Here is a 25,771-nt window from a genome sequence, read left to right on the forward strand (position 1 = left end):
TGAGACCCAAGCAGTGCTGGGCATGTGGGCGGCAGAGTCCTGTTGCTGCCCATGCTGCTGAGGAGTTCTGTTTCAGTTTCCTGCTCCGTGTAAGAGTCTGTGATTCTTGAAACCTGGGTTTTGAAATACAGAACAGCAGTTGTGACTGCAGGGAAAACTGATTATGCTTTGCTTGAGAGATTTCACCCTTGTTTGTGCTGGGCTTTGTGTTTTGCCTCTCTGTGGAACCATCTAACTGACTAAGCATCTTTATTTGTGGTTATTTCAGAAGCAAAGATTCTTGTGAGATTTAGATTGCAAGACTTGCATCCTGTTTTGGTAATTCATTGCTGAAATTGCTCACGTAAACTGATTTTTACAGGTGATTTGTGCGTTTGTGCATCAGGGTTTAAATAGCACTAATTCATTCTTAGCTCCCTAATGTTGTTATATTATTTGCAGTTTCTTTCCTGCTGTTACCCACTCATTTCACTTCACCTGCACTGTGCTTGTTCTCTCAAACATGGTGGTTAACCAAGGAACACTCAAACAATATTCAGTGAACGTTAAGCCTCTCATCTTTTGGCCATGGAGGAGCAAAGCACTGAAAGGACAACTTGTTCTGATTATACATAAGGGTGTATTTAAATCTGCAATATGGCCACATTTCCTGTGTTTCCTTGTGTTGCTTCAGGCATATAAATTACTCCATAATGCAGCTAGATTTAGTCTTGTTGATTTTAGTTGGGTTTCTGCAAAGGCTAAATAAGGACCTAAATCTTTAGCAAACTTTTCCCTTGCTTTTTGCTGCTCTTCCTGAGAATATTTTCTTTCTAACTGTACAAACGGTTTGTGGTTTTGAATATGAAACATTCTCCGCTAATTCCAAGTAACTGGTTAATAATTACTCTCTTGCTGTGCAGAAGTCTCTAGCACTGTAATGCAAAAAAAACAAACCCCAAACAAAAACCCCAACCCAGCCAGTAACAAAAACCAGACAACTCCCCCTTCCCACCACAACAAACAAACAAAAAACCCCTACAAATCGATTAATTGCTCACCTAGGTATTTTTCCCTGCGAACCTTTGATAGCTCTCTAAAGACCAAACCCAAAGTTCAGTGACTTGGTCGACCCCCAGAGCAGAGCAAATGCCATGCAACTGACCATGCTCTGCTCATTCGGGTCGTATTGAACATGGTTTGGAAATTTATCACAATTAAGTGAATGAATTAGCCTCAGGAAGCTGAATTGACAATCTAAAATCAAAAATTATAAATTCACAGGAAGATGTGTTTTGAAAGTGGTAAAACATGATGAACAAAGATGTAAATTTTAATTAATGTCAGCAAATTATTTCACGTAAAAGCAATAGGGAAAACGTTAGCTTGAAAAAGAAGTTGCGCGTTAAAATTAGAGGACAGTTAGAGGTTAAAAGAACCTTCATCAAATGTTTTTTTTGGTGTTGCCTTTTTGTTTTTCCTGGACTTCAAAAAGCTTTATTAGGCAATAAAGGGTGGTTTTCCCCTTTTAATTTGCAACACGTATATCCTAAACCACTAATTCACAGCTGAATTGCTGAATTAATTTAACTCTGACATTTTCACTCTGTGAAAAAACAAAACAAAAAACAACAAAACCCTACATCCTTAATTTGTGTGTATTTCCATACAAAACACACAACGGAGTGGAGCTATGGAACAGCCTTGCTGAAAAGCAAGGTAAAGCAGCTGGGATAAAACCCATTTTTTTCCTACCTTTGTTACAATTTTCCAGGCTATTTTCAAATTGCAAATTGAAATCCGTGTTGCGTGTGTGTTTTTTCTTTTTTTTTCTACTTCTTTTCCAGTATATGAAGTGTTTTTGAAAGACCAATTAATATTTTGGCTTGATGAACCTGTGGTTGTTTTATATGCTAGATGGAAACTGCTTGAGCAACCGCCACGGTACGTGCCTGCAAGGTACAATTAACTGCAGTGTCCTGTGTGGCAGCTTCCTTCTGCTCCTTGGGAATTCACCAGTAGGCAGTGGGATGTTTTCCCTTCAACCCACTGTCAACCTCACTCTGCATTTTTCATGGGCAGGCCTTGTATATCAAGGGTTTTTTTTTAAATATATATATATGTACACACACACACAATACAGATATATTTGTTCAGAAAAATTATTCTGCTGCTCTTCCTGTGTATAAGTCATAATTTGCAGTGCGATTTGGATGCTTACTGACATACGTCTTGTGTTTTAAATATTTTTAATTACATCTGTGATGGTTTGTTACTGAATACCCGTAGTTCTACAAAATGTGCGCGGCGTGTAGCTGCAGCACCGCTGCGATTTATGTTGTATTTAACAGTGCCTCGTATTGCCAGGACATTTCTTTTTTCACTTGAAAATCCTTGTAGTTACAGCATAGAACAAAGCGACAAAAAATAGTAATACTGGAAAAACTGAAGCACCAAAGGAACTACGTAATAAATGTCCAGGGCTTCAGCTACGAGCACCCAGGACAAGAACTTTTTCTTACAAGGAGCTGTTGACCTTACGTGGTGTCAGCTATGCAGAAAGGGAGTGAGTTTGAGACAGTACGTGGGAAAAACATTTAATTTTTTTCTTGTGTGGGGCAGAACTTGGTATCATTCTGCTGTAGTGCTTTTCCCCTCCCGTGGGTGCAGCAGGGGACGCTGCGGGTCAGACGCAGCGCTGAGCGGGCGATGTCCTGTCCTTGAGGAGCTGCCCTGCCCCATCCCTGTCCCCGTCCCCATCCCATCGCTGCCGGGAAGATGTGCCGGGCTGCAGGAAGCTGCTGGGCCCACAGGGGAGCCAGAACCTGCCAAAAGGTCAAGGTGTGCTCCGTCCTCGAGCTGCTTTACGTTGCCCCTTGCAGAGGACGGCAGAGCAGCAGTGTCCTGGCAGGCTGCGCGTGCACTGCGAGCCCTCTGCTGGGGGGCTGGGGGGAGCAGGGTGGTTTCTCCTCGCCCCCAGAATCCTCAATTCCCATTCAGTGAGGAACTGGGAAGTATTCCCTAGCGAGGCTGGGATTTTATAGTCAAAGCAGCTTTGACGTCTCCGTGGCTGGTGGCCTGGCCAGGCTTTGGAGAGGCAGCAGGGAGCGTGCAGGAGGCTGTGTGCTGCTCGCCTTCTGCCTTGGGAGCAGTGGCTCTGCCACGAGGACATTCACGATGTCCATCAGCCCCTTGTGCCTTTGCACAGGAAACATTTGCAGTGCTTGCTCTATAGGCTAAAGGCTTTAGCCGAATTAATCTGTTTTTCTCAAAAGGACAGATCTGTTTCTGGGAGTGACTTTTTGTTGAAAATCCTTCCAAATAAATTGATATTTGCTGTCTTCACTGTAATATATCGATATAAAACCATGTATGGGCTGATAGACTTTTGTGCTAGGCTAGCCATGGGTAGCTGCAGACAGATATGCTGTTAGAGGAGAAGTTGGTGTATTCTGTCAGAAAAACGATGTGTTCTCCTCGTGCCCGGTGAGCATGAGGTAATCACATCGTCTGTCTGAGGAGACCGCGTGTTTTCCCAGCCTCTGAGTAATCTAGATAGGAAACAACACTGCTCTGAGCAAATAGCAGAGGATTACTTAAAACATGCTGAATGACTGCAAGGGCAAAGAACATGCCAAAGAGCAATTAGCTGTGATTAGAGGATCTCAATCAAAAAAAAACCACACCAGAATAACCATGATACAAAGTCTTCAGAAATTGCTTTACCGCAGAAGCAGGGGAAAAATCCAAAGCTACGTTAAAGCGACTGACAGAGTAGCTGTGAGATTTCACTCGTTCTCTGTAGTAGGGAGGACAAGCTCTGCTATAATGTGATAAAATACGAGGTGTGACAGCCGGGCTAGCAGCATGGGGGTAGAATCTTTCACTTGCTTTCGTTAGGTGATTGGGAAAAGTGCACTTCTGGGAACACGGGGCTCCGCTTGGTCAGTGGGGTCGGTCATATACTGAACGGTCTCAAAAAGCAAAGAACTGGGATTTTGGATTTCATAAATTACAACTGGAAGGTAAATCAGCTTAGAATAAGAAATTTCAAAATTCCTACCTGGGCTTCCCTGCACGTTGGGGTTGGGCAGCGTGTTGCTTTTTGCTCACAGCTCGAAGGAATCCCCGTAATTACCCTCTGTGTGCTGCAGCGTGCGGCTCCAACCACAGTTCTGTTTGGGCCCGTTGCTTTTGAGAAGTGCTCTGTTGGGGAGTCCTGGCATACCTGTGATTTCCAGGGCCCTAAAAGAGAAATGTGGTTAGGTTAAACTGGGAGATTTTTAGGAAGAATGATCAAACAGGCTCAGTGTTGTGGTTAACTGAGGACACCCCTGTCAAGCAGCAAGGCCAGTCTGCCAGATCTGTGGGTACTGTGGGGAAGAAGACGGCACCAAAATGTTCCTGTGTGGTTGGCATTTGTGTATTTAGTGCATGGCAAGCGCTGGAAATCCTTAGCCCTTCATTGCTCCTAGCAGTGACCTGGCATCGCAGTACCGAGCAGTTCCCCAGGCGGTGCAGCCTGCGGGCTTGGAGGCGATGCTGAACGCTGCCAGGAGTGTTCAGCTGGGGCCAGCTCTGGGCACCTCGCTCACCGTCTGCCCCTGCCGACTGGAAGAGCTGGGGAGGGAGCAGCCAGTCCCCGTGGCCACGTCCCCCATCCAGGCTGCACCCAGGGACACACGGAGCGCTTCCCATTTTGGAATAGATCCTTGTTGTCTCTTGGCAAAATGCTTTGAAATGGCAGGCATCAGTTACACAGGCCTCCGAGCATCCAAAGCTGGTGGGTTTTTGCCCGTTTGGATTTGGTGAGTGACACAGAAGTGAAAAATCTGCTCTTAATTGCAAATGAATCCACTGAGCATCACAGACCCTTGTTCTGATTCAGGAGAGAGATCATGTGTGGATGCAGTCCCGGTGCCCAAAAGGAGTTGAGTTCTTCATTGATATTAGAAGTTACTACAATGGTAACTGAAATACTTAATTTCAGGGAAAACAAACAAACAAACAAAAACAGATACTAAGAAACAAACACAGTTCTACTGTGCAAAAAAATAAGTTTTCATCTGTGCAAGTGTTCTGGACTACTGGGTAACCAAAAGCGTAAGCACAGATTTGGATTGGTAGTAGAATATGAAACTTTTTTGGTGAAAGAAAAATGTTTCTAATTCAGTATTTTGTGTTTATTTCTGTTCACAGCCTTTTCACTTCTTACGGTGTATGCTTCAGAAGTTCTGTGGCAATGACCAGTCAGCTTGTTGCATAGTAATGCACTCTTGTCTTTCAGGAAAAAAGCACAGAAATGAATTTCAATTTTTAGTGGATCAAGTAAATAATCGGTGGAAGAAAAGTAAGAGGAAAACGGAGAGTGCTGAAATCAAAGAAGAACAAATTGTTAAAGAATTGGCAGCAGGCACAGGTTAGTAATGTTGTTTTATGTAATCACGTAATCCCTTTCCGCCACGTGCCCCTTGACCCATACTAATCAGTGGGTTTCCTGAAGAAATGTTCTTTCCTCCCATTGTTCTTCTCCCCAGTCCTTAAGGGAAACAAACAAACAAACATAAAAATCAAACAGACCTTAAAAAGACTGGCTGCCATTGATTCTAATGTGATACTTAAGCACAACCCATAATAAATATAGAATTGGATTTTAATGTGACGGTGCATATGTGTGTTGTATTTTAGATGCATAATTTAAGTAGCAGGTGTAAATGAGGTCTGGTTCTGATGCAAATCCACCAAAGTTGCTGATAGTGGGCATGTGGCAATTGGTACCTTCGAACTGAGGGTGCTCATGGCCATTGCCTGCCCTCCTGCTGTGATAAGGAGCCAGTAACTGGGAACTGTGAAGGTGTTTGTGTGGATTGGGACGAGTGGGTTTTGTCTTCAGCCTGAAGGAGTAAAATATTTCAGCATCTTTTAGAATGTTTAAAGAGTATGTTGCTTCTCTTTTTTTTTTAAACTTGCTTCATTTTGTATTTACATCCTTTAACACAGTGAGAAGTGGGGATGCACAGCTGCAGTTACTCAGCTCTGCAGATGTGCTTTATGAGTTCGGAGCAGCATCCAGCGCGTTTGTAACCTTCACTACCAACAGCACCGAAGAAATACCCCTGTGTGCTTTTATCTTGTTCCCTATAGGCTTTTTCAATCTCATTTGTTTTATGGCAGTGGGTGCTGCGGCAGTGTGCATTTATCTTAGAATGCGATTTAGAGCATTCCTCAGCCTCGTATTTGTGGAACTGTGCTTCAAAGAGAATCCCTTGGCCAGAGCTGGATGTGTTCTGTCTGTGTCCTTGGGAAAATGCAGCAGCTCAGTCTGCACTGGCCCTCACAAATCCCTGCCCTTCCTGAGTTGAACTGAATTAGTCTTTGGTATGTGTCTGTTTCCTGTGCTGTCACCTCTAGCAGAGCACTCAAGAATAAAAATAAATGAAAATACCAATAAAGTAGTATGAATTTTATCCTTATCATTTCATGCAGACCTTGATGCAACGCATAATCCTTTCCATATGAAGGGTAAAAGTTAAGGAATGTCAAGTTTATCTCATTTGACATAATTTACAGTGATGTCCCTCATCTGTAGCAGAGACAGAAGCAATGTGTGGTTAGATAATGGGATCACAGACCGAAATATTAATTTGTAGCTGTGGTCTGTGGAGAGGTTGGCTACTCTGAGTTTCTTGCAGCTTCCATGCAGCCTTTTTCTTTGTGCTCTGAAGTGTAAACTTTGAGAAGCTAAGGTAAAGCCACACAGCTTTTGCAAAGGAGTGCTCGGGTAGAAAATAACTAGATCAGTCCTATCACCCTGCATCGTGTCGGCTGAAGTAGACAACAGCACCTCAGATGGTGCTGACAAATCTGCAAAATGTTTGTTATGCTTCCTGTGCACTGAGCTTTCAACAATCTTTGAAATTACAGTTCCTAGGTCTATGCCAAACGTCTGCACGTGATTGACTCTTTGTAAACCACTTAAAAAAACAAACAAAAAAATATTTAGGGGTGAAAGAACAAATGCCTACAGCCCGTTTCCTCCATCATCTTCATTAACAGCAAATTCCTTTTTATTAAATTGGAAACGATAATAGTGGAAGAAAGAAAACCAGCAGTGAGTTACTGGCTTGCAATTTGAAAGCATTACTGCTGAGAAGAACAGCTTCATGTGCATTCCTTCCCCGCTGTATTTCCTGTTCTCATGGAAGTACATGGTAGAATTGTACAGAATTAAAATGTATTTTTTTTTTTGTTTGTTTTAAACCTTTTTATCTCCCGTTGCTCTTCACTGTAGTATTGGTGGATGTAGCTTAAACCTTTCGCAAACTCTTGCTCTATTCCAATGATGTTTTAATCATCCCTTCCTGATTTACCTGATTTTGATTTGCATCTTTAAACTTAAATAGTTGATTTCCAGCCTGTATTTTGTAACTATTAAACATGCAGGTTTTGCATTGCCTAAGGGAGGTACTGTAAGAATTTGATAAACATTTTTGGTACACCTCTTGGGTTGCATTACTGCCCAGGGCCTTTGCTATTTTTCACACGTTAATACCAGTACTGTTACATCAGTTAGACAACGGGCTTGCTGTTCTCACAATCTGCTGGTTTTCTACAGGCAGAAATTCGCCTGCTAATCAATACTCAGCATAAGGGAAAGGACAAACCCTAGCTGAATTCAAAGCTTATTTAGCTTTTCCACGTGGTAATTACAGCTCTGTGTGGCCTCTTCTGTCAAAAACAGTTTCTGCAGAGGTAAAAAGGGTGAAGTGGTTTGAGCAGCAGTGTAAGTTAGTTCCCAGAAGTCTTCTGCCCCCTCTCCTGGACTGCCTCAATAAGGATTATCAACGAGCTGAGTCTCGGTATGGTTTTAGTGCTCCTCGCAACTGTCTACTTAAATAACTCACTTGAAAATATTTGTGGGTAGGCCATAAGAGCAGCTTATCTTTTTGTATTGTGCTTTCTGGTCCATGTTTATTCTCTATGTGGAGAGGTAGAAGGCATCTTTTGAGAGAACTCTTGTTCATCTTCTAATAGATAAAAACATTTGATACAAAAAAAAAATAGAATGGTTTTACAGTTTGTTAATTGTGTTGTCTAGAAATGCTTTTTCCTGTAAAGATAAATGGGAATGACAATTATATAGATTAACATTTAATCTTTCATAGATGCATAAGGAAATAAATCATGTTTCTTTTGTTGAAAACAAGCTTATTAACTTGCTCTGTAAAACTTCCCAGCTATCAAGCTGTCTTGTGCAATGGCTGAAGTGAACTGGTAGCAAGACACAGAGAAAGTATCTGTCTCATTAAGTGTCTGCTAATTTCTGAAACAGTTTCATCTTATGAAATGTGACAAATATCCTTACCCTTTAATTCTCTCTTTGTCTGCATGTGAAACTCACAGCAATGGAATGTCTCTGTTGCAGTCTCTGGTTCTTAGAGGTTGCTTTTTGTTGTTGCTTTTTTGTTGCTGTTGGTGATGTGTTTTTTTTACTGTGGCAGGAAAAGAAATTAAAAACTTTGAAACAGAGTTTGGGGAAGTAATTAAGTGGGAATGAGGCATTGGTTTTCTAATATTTTTAAAACGTTTGTTTTTCTTAAAATCCATCTCTAGTCTGAAAAAAAAATAATAATATTTTGCTTTGTCGTACTTGCCAATCTCTACTTTTTTTTTCTTGGTAGAAGAAGATCTTAAAGAGCATAATTCAACTGCCATCCTTGGAGAAGCCCAGATACTCAAAGCAGAAACTCCTGATGGCAAAAGCAGTGACCCCCACTCTGCAGAGGAAGGCCAGAGATCAGTCTCTCTTGCATTCTCACAGTCATCTGGATCAACAAGCAGGTTAGTGAAGAAGAGTTTATTCCTGCTGGTTTGTACTCGATTAATTAAAATATGGAAAAACTTTGTTAGTGATGTTGGGCCCTGTATATTTATTTTCTTCATCAGAGGGGTTCCTCAGCTGTGGTTACTGATTTACTCTTCTCTGTCTGCTCAGTTGCTTGAGGGATGCAGCTGAAATAGGAAACTAATTAGTGAATTCTGCATGTAACGGCCTGATAGAGGGCTGATAGTGCACACGTTCCTTTTGGTACAGAAACAGCAAGCAAAAAGTCTGTTGGATCAGGAGAATGTTTGGTGTTTCTTTTTTACTGCATCATAGAATCATAGAATCATAGAATATCCTGAGTTGGAATCATCTTCCCTTCTGTTTAAGGATTTATTTAGAGAGGACCAAAAATTGATATAACTGAAGTCTTAATAGCTCTTTGAGCTGAACAGTGCTGTGAGAAATAGAATTGAAATGACCCACTCCTGGGAGTCACTGGTAGAACATCACTGATCTTGAAGTCCTAGCATCCATTCACTTTCTTCATGTATTTAATTTTGCTTACTGAAGTTTGCTTTATTCAAATAGGAAATGAAGGATCAAGAAATGCTTTATAAGCAATGTAAGCTGTGTGTGAAGCAGCATGCCGGGCACTGGGCCCTTCACTTAGCAGGGCAGAAGCTGGCCGTGATGCTTTGTTCCAGTGGCTGCTTTTACACGCTGAAACCTCAACTTCCCAATTTGCAGCTTGGGCTGTGGCAGTTCTGCTGCTGCCAGATGCCTCTGGGGAGCTGTGAGATGGCCGGAGCCTCACGTCTGGTCTGTGTGGCGGTGGTGGCCGGGAACCCAGGCAGAAGCTCTCTCGCAGGGCTCGTGCAAGGCCAGCTCCTGCAGGTTGGCACTGGATGTCACATTTGACAGGTGAACAGATGATAGATGGAGCTGCCTCATCTTCACTGTGCTGCTGGTACAGCTGCCCCAGAGCGCTGATTGTTGTTTCAGTTCCATAAAATAGCTGCCCTTAGCTTGTTTTTCATCCAAAATCTGAGTGAGATGTTCCTGTCCTTCACTGCTTTACTCAATTTATTTTTTTGAATGCAAGCCAACCTTTTGGCATGAAGGACCTTGGAAAATCTGGAATTTTAATCTGACAGAGTGAGAGAGTTTTTCTTTTATTAGCTCATCCAAGGAGTCATTAAATCCGTTTCTCTGCCAGGTTGGTGTATGAAGGACATCCTGAATGACCTTCCCTGCGGCCTCTGACATTACGGTTAAGTTTTCGTTCTTCACCTTTCTCTGTTGGCAGACGTATTTTTATTATCCTGAAGTCTGGATGAAAGAGTGTCTAAGAGACTGTAGGAAAGCTTGCTAAAGGATATTAGCATGTAGCAGCTACTAATGGTTTGAATGTACTTTCATGAAACAAGTTGGCAGACTTTCTTGGAAAGTGCATTTGTTTGCGTTATGTCTGGCTCGGGACAAGGTTGTTTATTCCTTCTTTTTATGTATTCAGTCTTTCCAAGTGAAGTATTTCCATAGATTTCTTGAACCAAACACAGGATCTCACAGTTGTAAAGACTGGTGGGTATACATCACAGATATTTGGATCTTCTTTAAAAAAATAAACCAAACAAAAACCAAACCAACCAACCAACCAACCAAAACAAAACCAAAAACATGCTTAATAGCTCCCTGTGGCTTTCTCTTAAATTCAGCTCCTGTGGAACAGGACCAGAATTACCAGAGTCTGCACAGAATTGTTTTTTCACAATCTCTGTGGGATTTTTTCTTTGCTTTCCTACTTTGTACGTATCCCCTAGTTTGTATGAGTGGTGCATTTTTATTTATTTTTATTTCAATTTAGGGCAGTTTGCTTAACCTTAAAAGCTAGCTACTGCACTGCTCAAGAAGTTCACCAAAGAAGTTCAGAAGTTTTCAGAAGTTTTTTTTTCTATTATATTCTGTATTTTTGTCACTCTCTGGCTACCATGGGGTTAATGCTTTAAGTGTAATGAAAATAAATGGAAAACAAATCAAAAAAAAAAAAGAATGGTTTAGATTTGGGGGGTGTTCAGTACCATTGTGCTATTGTACAAAGAAATGGTTTTCTGAGCCTTACATTTTATTTCTGATAATAAGAGGATATCCTTTGACAAGGGTGAACTTTTTTCACATTGAAATGTCAAAACTTGAAATATATTTGGAAGTCCAAATCTGTGTGCTGCACTTTTATGGAGAGAGCACTTCTAAATGGAGGGCTGATACTATGATGGATTAAAAGAAAATTAGGATTTTGGGTGGTGTATAGAACAAAACAGAACAGCCTTAAATCAGAGAGCTGACAGGCTTGTTTTATAAGACATGCTGCAAGTAAATTAATGATTCTTATATTCAGCTGTTTATAAGAACTCCTGCCTCTTTTCAATCTGCTATAAATATTTGAATTTCTGCATTGTACAGCTAAGGGAGCAGTTGGTCAATATTACAAATGAATGCGTTTTATAGTAATCGCTACTGTGCAGGTATTATCCAGAAGTCGTTCCTTTAACTGAGGAAATGGGAACTTTGCACCTGCTGGAAAAAAGGGACAGGCTACAGCAGCGATCCAGACAGGTTTGGTCTTGGCATAAATGGATGGTCACCGCAAATTAGCAAAATGCTCGTAACAAATAAGCAGCAAAACAAAACCTTGACCTCTAGAAGATTTTTTTTAACAGCTATGAAGTTGTATATAAAGCTTTCACAGAACCTTAGTGCTTCGTATAAATAGTCCCACTGCGTTCTTTTACTTTCCGGGACTGAAGCCAAGTTTTATGCAACTATTTAAACAATAGGAGAATTAAAGAGAGGCTAGGTAGGACAATGATAAGCCAGTTAATGAGCCGTATAGAGGAAACGTTCTATTAAAAGGATTTTATAAAATTGGGATAACGCTCAGTCATTAAAAAAATTACTTCTCTTTAAAACTTTGGTGTTAGAAGAAAATGTCAGGTCCTGATGACTGGAGCGGAGGACTTGCAGCAGCTGACAATTCGTGTTGGTGGCCTCGTCCGAATGATATCACGTCGTACGGTGAAACACGGGGATTTAATTCTGAAGCCCTGGCTGAGCAGTGCTGTGTCTGTAGCTTGTATAAATCTCTCTGCCTTTGGGATACACAGAGCCGCTGCAGCTTCTGCCAGGCGAGGTTCTTGCCCAAGCAAGGGGCCTCATTTGCAGTAAGTGTGGCTTTGGGGCACTGAGCTGAGAAGCTGCCGATCAGGATCTAAGACCTGCAGTTAGCTGGTCGCTCACTCCTGGCTTTAGGTGCTTTGCAGAGCGTGAGCTTCAGCTCAGCAGCTGGAGCAGACGTACCGAGGGAGCTGTGCTTCAGCTGCCGTCAGTCGGGAGGTCCCTGCATGGCAGCATCCTCTGGAAACCTCTCGGTAGGCACCGGCTTGGCGGGGCGCTGACAGGGCAGGACAGCTGAAACAGCTCTGTGGGTTCCTGCCCTGGCAGCTGACTCAGCCTGGGTTTAAAGAAGGCATCGTCCTGAGCCCTGGGCTGCCCATCCCTGGCACATGAAGGCAGTACATGAGAACTGTTTTCATCGGGGGAAGAGCTGTCTTTCTCAGTTCTTAGTACAATTTTGACTTAATAAATCTTGTGCTGCTTTGGCTCAGAGAAGATGAACAGAACAATGTTAGATGGGAGCAGTTCATCTTTGATTTTTTTTTGGCCTCAAATACGAGGCCATTGTGGAAGGATGATGATACTTCTCTGCTATGCTGTTAATTCATACCTTTCTTCCAAAAACTGTGAGCCATAACATATGGGCAGAGAACAGCGAGGCCTGGCAGAGTCCCGGAGAAGTCATTTCAAACAGCAAGAGCCGACGGCCTCGGGTTTGTGCGGGGGAAATCACTGCATGCGGCGTGTGTCCAGGGACATCAGGCTGTAGTCACGGCCGTAGTCACAGGTCTGTGGCCAGACTGGTAAGAGTGATCCAGCAGATCTCTTCCCTTTCTGATGACAAAGCCTCAAAGACGTGCTCTCGAGCTGTGGAGGAGGCTGTTGACAGCCAAGAAAACCTGGAAAAAGTCAAGGAAAACACTGGCACAGCGGAACCCATGGAAGGTTTTGTATACGTGAGGACCCTCTGTGGGGAAGGAGTCCCGGAAAGGTCCAAGGCTGGCAAACCTCCAAAGACAGGGAGATGAAGCAGAGCTCGGTGCTGCCTGCAGCGTGTGATCCGAAGAGGAGGTAGAGGCAAGCCAGGGAAGAGCGTGGTAAGCAGCTGCCCCAGGATGTTACACAAGACCCACGGCCCCTCCAGCAGCAAGCTAATGCTGTTTATTGCAGGCAGCCTAAACTCTTGGAAGGGGAGGTGGAAGCAGGATAGGAAGGTTGAGAAAACCTTTTCCTCGCTGCTTGTGGCTGGATATTCACCTTCAAATGACATTGGTAAATGAAAGATCCTGCAGTTCATGCTAGCATAAAAAAAAAGAAAAGAAAAGGCAAAAAAAAAAAAGCACCGTGCACGTGCCAGAGCTAAGTACATAATGCACAGCAAGATGGACTGATTAAAGGACACTGGCTGTTCACCATGCAGCCAAGAAGGAACTTAATCTGCCATAAAATAAACAATTCAAAGAGACATTTGCTCCTTTCATTTTTAGAACGAGACATGTTATTCACACTTACGTCAGCTTTCTTCTCCCTATTTTAAGGTGGTGTGCTTATATTAAATTTTTTTAAAAGGGGGGGGAGGGAGAAGAGTAAAATCCAAATGATGGTCTAGAAAGGAATAGTTTGCTCGTGGCTGTCTAGAAGTGCCCAGAAGAAACTAACCTGGGGCTGGGGAAATGCTTGTGGTTGGAGTCATGATCTGCACTTTTTTTTCAACCTGTAGACATGAATGACTCTCAGAAATGAAACCTCTTCCCACCCTGTCACCATGGTTGTCAGCCTTTTACGTCTTGAGCAGTTATGTTTCTGAATGCTAATGGTTTTGCTGTGTAAATTTAATATCGATGGTCGATATTCTTTTGGGGTAAATATTCAGTATTTCAATAAATAGTTCAAAAATGGCTTTTGATTTTTTTCAAGTGTACTGCATGTTTAAGAATTTTTTAATTAGCAAACCAGTTCCTGTCTGCATGGGGGAAAAAAGTTGTATAACAACTTCAACTCAAAATCAAGAGATTGCTTGGTCTTCTTTAAAGAAATTGCTGTTTAGCAGACTAGATACAGAGAATTATTTCAGTGAGTGACTGTCTTGAACGATGGAATTGTTTGAAGAAATCCGGAAACAAAGGACATTTTAGCCATAGCTGAGAGGTTCATAGCCCTGCAGCTTGGTTTTGTACAGCGATGTGCGTGTATCCTCAGTCTCCCAGTACAAGAACAGTAAGAGTTGGTTCACTGGGAGGCTCCGATGGCTCTTGCATTGATAGCCCAGTTTTATATACACGCACATCCTAAGGTGGCAGGTAATTCCAGTACATTTTGTGCTCGGTTTTCACATAGTTTGGTAGGCATGAACTGTGAAATACAAACGCAAATTATGAACTTGCATTATTGTTCTGAGTGGTAGCCAAATCTTTTCACTTTTATTGTTTTGCTGTGACAAATATAGTGATAAATGATAATAAGAGTATATTTTTCAAGGCAAGAAAGTACATGATGTTCAGGCATCAAACCTGTTCTTTTTCTATTTTAGGGGACTAAACACACAAAAATATCCCTCTACCTCTATTTTTAACGTAACCGGAGCTTGAAGACAGGATTCAGAAGTGTAACTCATTCCTTCGGCAGCCAGCTTGGGTACCAAAAATGAGTTTTTGACAGAATTAAAATTTTCAGAGTAAAAAAAAAAACAACACTAGATTTCAAAACTTTTTCCATCCACCATTGTTTTTACAATGTGCTTTACCATGATCTTCCTTTGAGTGTCTCGTATTAGATTTAGGGATGAAATAAGAACTCCTGCTGCGTCCCAGGGTTCCCTGGCCTTCTCCCCAGGCACTTGTACATGGGGCTGGGATTTGGGCTGCACTTGTTCCTCTTCAGGTATTGGTAAGCGGTGGGATTGTTTCATCCCTGCATTAATTTTGATTGGTCCCTATATATGCAGTTACTGCTTTTAATTTTAGGTGGCTTTATTTCCCAATTGAAACTGCTCTGTTGAGTAACGCTCGTAATTAGATAGATTTATTCAGCAGTTCATAAAAGTTCCTAGGGAACCACAGACAAGTTGCTAAAATTGCACACACAACTTTAAAATCCATTTTGTTTCAAAATAATGTTCTCCATATGGCACCAGGGCTTTGTGTATATTTTCAGATTTTTTTTCCTTTTTATCTTTATGACTAAATGTCTATGTATTAAGGGTTTCTGCTAGGCTCCGCCGGCGGTGTTTGTCTCCCATGCAGCCCCATCAGTGCTCAGCAGTTATTGCTGCAGTAACTGCTCATAGCTCATCTGGCAGATCTGGCTTCGGAGGGGGAATGGGCAGCAGGAGGAGACACATGGGTAAGGGAGGAAGAAAACCCTGCCAGCATACAGGAGTTGCACACCATTTATCCGTTTCCTGAAAGAAAGCTGCAGGAGCACAGGGATGGTGTGTGGAGAATGAGGGTTTGGGGCTGGTTTTCTTACTGTGTTTTAAACAAACACCAACACTGTTATCTGTGTATAAAGTTAGGACACTGGGGCTGTATTTTCACAGTATTTGCCTCCTGGCTTCTAGCAAATAGGATTTTTTTTTTGGAAACTTTTAAAGCAAACCCAAGAGAACTGGTGTCCAGTTGCTGTCCAGTTTCATGGTTTACACTAAAATCTCCCAACTGTTTGTGTAACATAGTTTGTCATGTAATTTCTGATACAAAGTCTAGACTGTCTGAGTTGCCATGCACCTTCTTGAAAGATTTCCAGAAAACCTCTTCCAACTTGTTGGTTGATTTCCCCAATCCTGTGATTTGACAAATATTTGGAAACTTCACAGCAGTTTGTATCATGTAACCTGAGCACACAGTAAAAGGTATTTATAAATAAACAACCAGAATATTTTGTTCACTTAATTCAGATTTTATTGAAATACTACACTTCCTAGTTGTTTTTTTTTTTTTTATATTAAGCATGTGATGTCTGACTTCACTGAACTCATACTTGCAGTTAATTAAATGTGTACAGATCTGTGCATCTGTGTGTGTTTGTGTGCATACACACACACACAAAGGTAAGAAACGATGTCATGCACCATCACTGCTTGGTGTGTGGATGGAAGCAACCGTGTCATGTAGTCCTTTGAGGAAATGTGTTAGCCCAGCTCCTCTGGGAGCTGACGTAAAGCCGTAGTTTCTCTAATTGGAGCAGGAAGTAAGCCAGCTACTCTTTATGATTCCAGATGGTTGTTTAGACTCTCTTCCAGTGCGTGTTGTATAACTCTTCACTACTGGAAAAACTCTAAAAATGCATTTAAATTTTATATAGGCCTAAGTGTTTATAGCAACAAATTAACCGTAAAGACTTAACGCATTTATATGCTTGGTCTTACACAAGCAGTCTGAGATGACGCTTTTGTCTCTTAGTACTGCGACAGTTTGAATTCCTACAGAATGAATAGTTTTGTCTGGAGACCTTTGGTGTAGGTGCTGCTAAAATAATTCACTTGTTTTATGTTTCCTTTCAGTTCCAGTTCAGATATTTTGAGAGATCTGGAAGAGGCTGAGATTTATTCAGTGTCATCTGACAGGTGAGTAGAAATAGGTGGGTGGAAAAGTCCATAAGGCTTATTTCCAGCCTCTTCCAGTTTGTGTTGTGGAATCCTGTGTTTTCAACAGAAGAGGCAAATGCCACTAAAAAGTCAGGTTCATGGAGAATCTCCACAGTTACGTAGTTTGTACAGAGGATTGGAATTGCAGGAAAGTACTGTATGGATGTTCCAGGTCACTGGCTGAAAATCATTGTTCTAAGGCGTATTTGAGTATGAGTATGTCCTTTTTTTTTTTTTTTTTTTTTAAAGAACTGATTTTTGTAGAAAACTGAAAGAACCTAATCTTTTATTATATTTAAAGCTGTATTGTTGTCAGTCTTACCTACATCTCTATGTCAGTTGAACATCCTAGAATTGTAAGATGTATTTTGATTTATTTCTGTTTGAAGAGAGAAGAACACGTTCTGTTCTAAAATCTTAATATCTTATTTCTCAAAAACAAAAATCCCCTTCTGTTAGTGGTAATATGTAAAATTTGGGTCTAGCTGTACAAAGAAATACTGAGAAACTGCCAAAGATTCCTGAAGTGACCCAACGAAACATATGAAGGCGAAGAGGAAGTATATGGATAGGTGGGTGGTGGGGTGAGTGAAGGGATAATGAATTTTGTGGTAGCGTAGTGTTAGATCAACTGTGAAGTTTGGTAGTTTTTGTACAAAGGACCAGGAATGAAGCCTGATGCAGGCTGCAGAAGTAGTACTGTTTACCCTTGCAGTTGAAGTTGGCTTGAACTGGAATCTCTCTTTGAATATCACATCCACTTTGGTACTTGATCTTAGGAGAGCAATGAGAACTGTATCACATTTAATTCTTAGTCTGCTTTTTAAAGAGTATTTATAACACAAATTTCTCTATCCACTATGTACATAAGTGGTCAGTAGATCATGACATCTCTAAAAATTCATGGTTAATGACACAAGTAATATTTGAAACTCAAAACATGTGTGTTTAGACCTCTGATGGGTATTAAGGAGCATTAATGGAAGTACTGACAAAGCCTTGATTACAGCAGTGCCAGAGGTGAATGCTGAAGTGCATCAGTGGGAAAGCAGAATAATCATTAAGGCTTTCATGCAGACACAGGCATCGCTTTGGGAAAGTGAGTGGTGTTTACTGGAAGGATGCTTACAAGCTTGCTGCATTTTGTAGTACCTGCAAGTAGCTCACTGAAGATGGGCAGTGGAGTATAAAATACTTGGCTGTGTGTATTGTAGGTGCTAGGCGTAGTTCCCCTGGTGATGGTCACCTTGGTGGTGTCGCCATTTATCAAGATGACAACTGGCAAAACTGTTTTCTGCAATACTGCATAATGTGCCATTGCTTAAGAGTTTGGCATTTGTTGCTCCTTGCATGGTTTAGAAAAATGGTTCGTAGTGGAAGAAGAAATAGGAATATCAAATATGGAAACTGTTCCTTAATGGGGTGTTTCTACTCAGCAGTGTTGGATGTTAACATCAGTTATGATATGCACCCACAGCAAAAATCATTTGTCACTTTGATAATTTTCTTCACCCCAAAAACTTCCCAATCACTTGTTGTTTTTATTTAATTGAGTGATAATGAAGTTTGGCCAAGCTGGTAAGTGCAGATCAATGTTAAGTAAAGCAGATCTACAAATTTCATTAAAGCTGTTGTTTTTTCTCTTCACTGCAGAATGGGATCTTGCAGGCAGCAGAGTGGTACAGTAGGCGCATGGTCAAACGAGAGCTTTGCTCTGGCAAGCTTAATATGTGAAGGCATAGGCCAGCATACCAAAGAACATGCAGATGGTATATTTCATAAGCAGCACAGATTTTTATTTTTTTGAAGTTGAGTTGTGCCAGAAAAATAATCTCTCTTTATTTTTGTAAGAGTAAATAATTGGATATTTGCAAAACAAACGATATGGAAATTTCAGCTTCTGGCATTGTATTTTAATGTACTTTTGAACGTAAGATAATTAACATTCTGCTTTGGAAAAATGTAGGCACCAAAGCTAGAAATGGGCTGAAATTAAAACAGTAAACCTAGCCTTTCACTAAATGAGATTTCTGCTGCATTCTCTGTTCTAAATAAATTGTTCTTGCAATGGCAGCTGTACTTTGCAAACAAACAAAACAAACAAACACACACAAAAACCACACAACCAAAAAACCCCACAATCCTTCTAATTCCCCCCCAAACAAACAACCGAACCCCCCGAAAAATCAAGAGGGTGTTCTTTGTGAAGTGGCAGGATCAGTAGTCTGAGTTTTGTTTGACTTGGCTGTGTGTTACGTTCTCGTGGAGCCTTCCAGACACTTGGCCTGCTGGCTTTGAGTTGCATTGCTGTCCTGCACCTGGAGAATAGGAACATTTGCAAAGGATGAAGATTATCGGAACTAAGATTTTTTTTTTCATGCAGAATAAAAGCCAGTGGCTAAGGGCCAACTTGCATTTCTGTATGGGAATGCCTTTTCATTAACCATGTGAAATTTCTTGCTGAGCTTGACAGGTACAGTGCGTTTGGGCTAGGTCTGTACTCGGCTTAGGTTCACGTGCAGATTTTGTGCAGAGGAGAATACTTTGAAATAGTCCCGTATTCACAGACTTTGCAGCCTGTAATATCTGTAAATCCCAACTGGCATTTGATATTACGGGATGACAGCTGAAAATCAGAAAATGTAACTGTGTGCAGCCCCAGAGAACCTCACTTTGGAGGGAAGCACCATGTTGATGACAGGCCTGGTGTGGAGCTTGCTGAGGCTTCCGTCATGGCAAGACCAAGGAGAGGAGCCTATCACTATTTAAAATGCAAATCCTTGTCATTGCTCTTAGTTTAGCATACAAAAGGACAAGCTAATATTGCTCCACAGCGTGATGTTAAAGCAGGATTGCTTTGTTAGCTGAAACAGAGGGAATTGTTTTCCTTATGTAGATGATTTGGTTTTGTCAAATGCGATTTTTCACTGCTCTTACAAATAGTATCTTCTAGTCATGGCATGTTTGGATCTCGGTCGATGTCTTTAGCTTCAGTTTCTGAAAGAAACCTCATCTGCAAAAGTTGGTCGGACTGTAACCATGTCTCTAGCTGTAGTGCATCTTCGCAGGTGGGGAGAGGTGTTCAGACAGGGGAGGTTCTGATCCTCTGGGTGTTGTGCGTTTTTCAGGGGATACGGTGATTTCCTGAGCATCTTAATTTACTTGATAGATCTAATAAAGAAGCAATAAGCATTCAATATTCTGCATTTAAAATAAATTGTGTATTTTATGAAGCTCTTAATGAAGATTGAGACATTACATAAATTCCCTAGAGACTTCTTTGATTTCCACTAATTGTCTTATTTTGACACAAAGAGATTAGAAGGTAATACTCAAAAAATAAACCCAAGTATTATTGTATGATGTACTTGCTATTTATTTGTGGAAGTGCACAGATGGAGCAGATTAGGGATATTTTAGTGGCAATTTGGAGCATATTTTTAGCAAAACTTCATCCCATTCCTGAAACTTATTTACGCACAATTTCGGTGTTCTGAGCTTTCAAAACTTTGTTTTCCCCTTGCTTTTCTCATTCTCTGTTCTGAAATAAGTCCACTTGCTGTGAAATAGTGCTGTAGGGACTACATACATTCACATCACTCTATCTGATGAAATTGAGGCAGTGTTTCAGGTTCCAGTAACCTCTTGGTGACCACTTAATGAAAATCTTACGGTTCCGTGATGTGCATGTCAAGTAAGTAGTGCATGACTGCCGGCTGAACTGCAGGTTTCGGTTGGCTCTGTGGGCAGTACCAAACCTGAATGCCTAAAAATTGAAAGGTTTTGTAGTGACTTTGCCTTTCACAGCTCACCTACAGCTGTTTGTGAGAGCTTTTAATGAAATTCCAGAGGTGAAGCCTAGTGGGTATATTTCCTATATGACCGTGTTGCCTGGAGAAATACAAGTAAACAAATACATAAAAGGACAAGCAGTCATTACTCGTTCTTTGTGCTTTGTTACAATGAAAGATCCCTGTCTACCTCAGAAATGTGCCACGGTGTTCTGAGAAACAAATTTACTTCATCCCTAAGGTAAGGATGGCAGCTGCTTTTTTTTTTTTTTTTCTTCCCTCTCAAGTGTGGGATGCTATAAATGGGAGAGTTGGGGATAAATGACTGTGTAGTATGTTGTCAGGGTAGTTTTGTCCCTGACCAAGCCAACAACATTATTACAAAATGAACCAAAAAACATGGGCAGGGATCTGACTTTCCAAGGGATTAAAATCTGCACATTTCTGCAGAAGGCCAAGCACATTTGTTTTGTCTTTTTAATATTGGTGGCGCTGTGCCATGGGACAAGCAGATCAAAGCCTCAGAGTACAAAAATGTTCTTATCCTAATGAAAATGAATGTAACACAAAGCTGGATCTATTTTAAAACCCCTTAAGAAACCAGTCTTCTGTCCTTGTACAAGGAGATGTGCTTGGTACCTGCCTCCCGCTCCCCCAGCTGCACAGATGTACCTGAGCTGGTGCCTGTTTCTCCCACGACCCACAGCTTTTACTGCTCCATGCTGCTGCTGACAATGGTTTTGCAGGATTACTGCTAGACAAGTGGCTTGAAGTTCAAGCTTAGAAACAGTGGCAGGTTTTAATCCTTCAGATACAAATTAAGTTCCTGATCCTAAGCAAGCATCTTTGTTCAGGTAAGTGTTAATAGCTGAGGCACAGGGAATTGAATCACGTGTGACCTGCTCCTGGAAACAGCCGTGTAGCTGAATACCCTGTTGGCTTCAGGGTTTTGCTGGCATCTAGGATTATACAAAAGCTGAAGACTTTGCAGGTTCATGGCATGGTAAGCATTTCATTTCCATGTAAGTTAATTCCTCATCTAGTTAAATGCTGTTGTTTTTTTTTTTTTGTTTTTTTTTTAAGTTTGCATTCAATCTCAAATTCAAAGAAAAGTAGAAAATACAAGATTTTCTTATAAAACAAGATCTGGATTTAAGTGACGTCTGTAAGGTCATCTGTAAAGTGGTTGAAGTACTTCTAAACATAGGCATGAGCACTACTGTAAAAAAAAAAAAAGTATGTAAATGAAAATAAAAATCAGTTGTCTTCAAGCACTTTCAACTCAAATGTACTTATTTTGTCACTGGGATATTTGGTGACGATGAGCTGAGAGCTGTGGCGGAGAGCTTATCAGAAGCCGTGGGGACATTTGGAAGTACTCTGAGACGATGCTCTCCAGATTGAAGTAGGTAAATCGAGTTCAGGTTTTCATTTAGTGGAAGAGGAAGAATGCTGATTTTTGGGTTTTCATTTACAGCTCCAGAACACCCGCACATGGGGGAGAGATCAGGGCGGTGCTGACCATCGTGGTGCAGCTATCGAGCTCTGAAGGGCGTTATTTAGTGTGGGGTGTGTGTGTGTGTGTGTGTGTGTGTGTGCCGGGCACAACTGGGCCCTTGTGAGGGCTGTGTTGTGTAGTGTTGTGGAAGGCAGCAGGGAACAGCTTGGCTTGTTGTAGGGCTGCGCTCTCAAGTGCACACACAATCAGTGAAGAAAATGGAAAACAATACCAAGGGGCTCGGAGGGTAATAGTGAAGAGCAAATTAGATGAGCAATCCTATTAGAAAATAAAATTGCTTGGCTGTCTGTGCTGCCATGTTGCTTGTCAGGAGTGCTCCATAACAGAGCAGGGAGGGAATGAGCTAATCAGCTCGGTTGTGATCTGGAAAACTGCGTTTATTTCTGGCCAGGCAGCGAGAGATGTTGGGAAACTGCTGGGCTCTGCAGAAGGAGCAGCAAACACAGGAACTGGTGGAGTTTAGAAGCAAGTATAAAAATCTGTAATCTGGGAAAAAAATCTTGCTAGATAACTAAAAAGAACTGAAGTTCTTAAAAAAAAAATCATAGCAAATCATTTTGTCCTGCTCCTAAATGTTCTTTTGCTGTATTGATCATATATTGATATTTTAAATAAGTTATTGAATGTCAGGAATTATTTAGCAGTTTTCTGTCAAACTCTAGAGAGGGCGTTTCAAGCTAGACCTCAACAATTCGTTAGTAAATCAGCGATACAGTTCTTTCCAAACTTCTCCAATGTGCCAGTGGTATCTGATAAGATGATCTCAAATTAAAAAAAAAATTGATAAGAATCTTTCCTTTTTCTCTGCCCCAGGATGGGAATAGCAAATATGCTTACTTGGTGGTGCATGGACAGCTTGCCTGCCTCAGTGCAGCTCTGCGCCCTTCATCCATTAGTGGCCAAAGCCGTGCGCGCTGCAGGGTGGCTGGCGTGTCACTGCCACGGGGTTGCTTTCCCTGCAGTGCTCCTGCGGTGTCATCAGGGGCTCAGCAGTGAGCTCAGCCACACAGGTTGCTGCTCCTTCGCCCTGTCCTGCGTCTGCAGGGTTGGACGGAGAGGCCAGTGCTCCCTGCCTTAGTGCTGCCGGCACGGCCCATGTGCCACACACCAGTTGGGTGTGAGCCATACGGAGAGCACCGGCTCCCTTGGGTTTGGTTGAACATAGCTAAATCAGAGCTTTGTTTAAAGGAAAAAAAAATATATGTTGGCACTTAAAACATCCGTGCATCACTTTATGAATACTTCCATCAGCCTGTGTGTTTTTGGTTGGCATGGGGCTGCTGCTGGCAGCGCACCGCTGTAATGAGATGTTTCAGAGGGCTCGGTCCTTGCATTTGCATGGAATTTAATTAATGGAAAACTCTGAACTATGGCAGAGAAAAAGGTGACACGTACATAACGAGTTTTTGCTGATACCTGATTTCACCAAGTTTTAAAACCTCAGCTGCTTCTGGGTTAAAATGAGTGATCCTTTCCTCTGAAGGGGTGCAGGGGATCAAAACTGGGGAATGGAGGGGAAAGCTGAGAGGGGAGCGCTGTCGGCTGCTGTCCTGATGCGTTACAGAAATCGTGTGTAAGGTTTGCAGTCTCGAGGACTGGCTGGGGCTGTGCAGGGTGATGTGTGTGCAATCCGTGCCTGCTGAGCGCTGCCGAGCTGTGGGTCTGCCTGCACTCCTGGCTGCACCTCGGTGCCGGGATGCAGCTCATCTTCCTGGGCGTGGGTAATGATCTCAGAGACAAGAGCTCTGTTCCCATCTCGATGCTGAACTGAGCTGTGAAATGCAATCGTTCCTGCTAGGCTGTGCTAGCATGTATCTGGCTGCAGTCAGCAGGGACGCAGACTTTGGCGTTTGACAGTTTTCCATTGTTATTTCCAGTTGTGAATGTACTCATCCTAGCAAATGGTTTAAAAAAATAAATAAGATTGTGTTTACAAGGAATGTTTAATTAGTAATAGCTATTGATGGACGAGAAGTATATTTCATGTCAACACCACACGGAGTTTCAAGCTCTGAGGCTGGCTGATGGAAATTTGCTGCTTAATTTAAATATGGCTAGTTTTTATTGTTTAAATTAACTCTGTGACTAAAAAGAAAACACTTCTTTGAGTTTCCAGTGGAAAATTCTTTGTCCATAATGAGAAGAACCTCTGGCGAGGGGAGCCTGTTTAGAGATGGGAGTCCCGCAGGCTTTCCTTGTTGGGGAGCCGTCGCCATCCCACTCGTCTTTTCTCTCGGTGGCAGTGCTGCTGCGGGTGGCTGTGTTTCAGGTAGATCTTATTGATACAACAACCTCATGGCTTCACCAGAGGCTCTTCTCTTTTATGGATAAAGCACTTGCAAGGTTGCTGCTGCTCCATCCTGCTCCAGTGCGGGCTGGTGACGGAGGAGAGGTGAGGAGTGCTCTGTGCATCCTGTCCTGCTGCCAGTAGGGCACGTCACTGCCCCCAGCGCCCATGGGCACAGGGCAAACCAGTGCCAGGAGTGTGTTTGGGGGACAGGAGAGTGCGTGGGTGCTGTCATCCTCGAACGGAGTGGTATTTGTGTTCATCACACACGGTAACAGCCCCGGGTTGTGTGTGCCTACGTGCTGCTTGCAGTGCTTTAACACAGCCTTCAGTACCTGCCATGCTTAGAGATCTCAACACCAAAACCTTTTTTTTTTCTTTTCTTTCAGCAGCCGTCTTCTGGATTTGAGAGTTAACAAAAGGAAGTCGTGTCAGCCCAGACTGCCAGGAAAAGATCAGCTGCTTCCCAAGAGTAAGCGGAAGAAGAGCTAGTGTTGCAGGGCTGCGGAGCTCAACAGTGCAGAAGGATTAAGACTGAGAAATAAATCTTATTTTTTTCCTGTTTCCAGTGTATCTAGGTACTTAATAGTAATGCTGAGTTTTTGCATAACTGCCATTCAAACTGCCTTAAAATAACCAGACGAGTGCGCTGGCATTTTTTGTTAGCAGCACTGTGTGCAATTTAACTTCAGCCCTGGGATAACGTACTGGGCTCCTGCTCAAGACGCTCGGTGAGCTCTCCACAGCCAGAGGAGAGGATCTGTGCTTGGCTCTGTTCCTGCTCGCGTTGAGCAGTGGCTTGCTCTGCCCTGCTGCAGGTACCTGCAGGGCAGCACCTCGCTCGGGGTCGCCACGTGCTGGTGCTGCTGTGTTCCAGCGTGGACAGGAGGGACACGCGGGGGGACAGTCCCCAGCTCTGCCCCAGAGTGGGTACTTTGAGGCTCTGGCTGCACATGACTGTATGAAAATCCTTGCTCTCTTAAAATAAGAGGGCATGTCGGAGGAGTAATAGATTTTTTTGATTCGGTATAATTTGATTTTTGTAAGTGGAATAAACTGGTAACTCAAACCATTTCTGTTCTACAGGAATACGCAGGTTTTGAATATGCCCTTGTAAATACGTTCATTTCTAAATGCCATTATTTCAGTTCAGTGTCCTTATATTTGATACCTGTCAATTTCTTCCAAGTATTCTAGCTTTAGAATAAATATTAGCCTTAAAAGGTGTTATTTTTCTTAGAGGATGATAGAGCTTTGTAATGAAATAAAGCAATATGAATTAAAGTCAACCTGAACAGCAGAGCAGGTTCTTGACGACTTTGCATGGTTTGTATTCTGCTTACAAGCTGTAGTTTTAAAAATGGTGTTACTGAACTCTAAAGCTTTGGTGGTAGCCTTTCATCATGAGCTTTGTAGAGAAAGTACTAAATCTGTGTAAGATTGAGGATCGTGTGTCTTTGGACTTCAGACTATGGCTGCAATTGGGACTACGCATTTTGCTTTCAGAAATATTCTTCCCCAGGCTGTGAAGCGGGCACTATTGTTGTTTATACCTTTTGTGTTCTTTGATGCTGTAATTCACTGTCATACACAAAATAGCCTCAAAAAGCTC

The 25,771-nt window shown here is 42.1% G+C and overlaps 1 protein-coding gene across 4 annotated transcripts in view; it reads left to right on the forward strand.

Annotated features, from left to right (window-relative positions):
* RAD18 (RAD18 E3 ubiquitin protein ligase) overlaps positions 1 to 25,459 on the forward strand; it is a 55,454-nt gene extending 29,995 nt beyond the window's left edge. For 3 of the 4 annotated variants that reach the window (XM_072044616.1, XM_072044617.1, XM_072044615.1), the window contains 3 exons: positions 5,267 to 5,398; positions 8,661 to 8,820; positions 11,785 to 13,875. In XM_072044616.1, the coding sequence (XP_071900717.1) occupies positions 5,267 to 5,398; positions 8,661 to 8,820; positions 11,785 to 12,028 (536 nt within the window). In that variant the 3' untranslated portion in view covers positions 12,029 to 13,875. Of the gene's footprint in view, positions 1 to 5,266; positions 5,399 to 8,660; positions 8,821 to 11,784; positions 13,876 to 16,478; positions 16,542 to 24,548 lie in introns of those variants that run through there. The other variant, XM_038185995.2, reaches the window with a different exon arrangement.
* Positions 25,460 to 25,771: the final 312 nt, after the last annotated feature.

This window comes from Anas platyrhynchos, chromosome 13 (assembly GCF_047663525.1).
Source record: "Anas platyrhynchos isolate ZD024472 breed Pekin duck chromosome 13, IASCAAS_PekinDuck_T2T, whole genome shotgun sequence".
Lineage (NCBI taxonomy): Eukaryota > Metazoa > Chordata > Aves > Anseriformes > Anatidae > Anas > Anas platyrhynchos.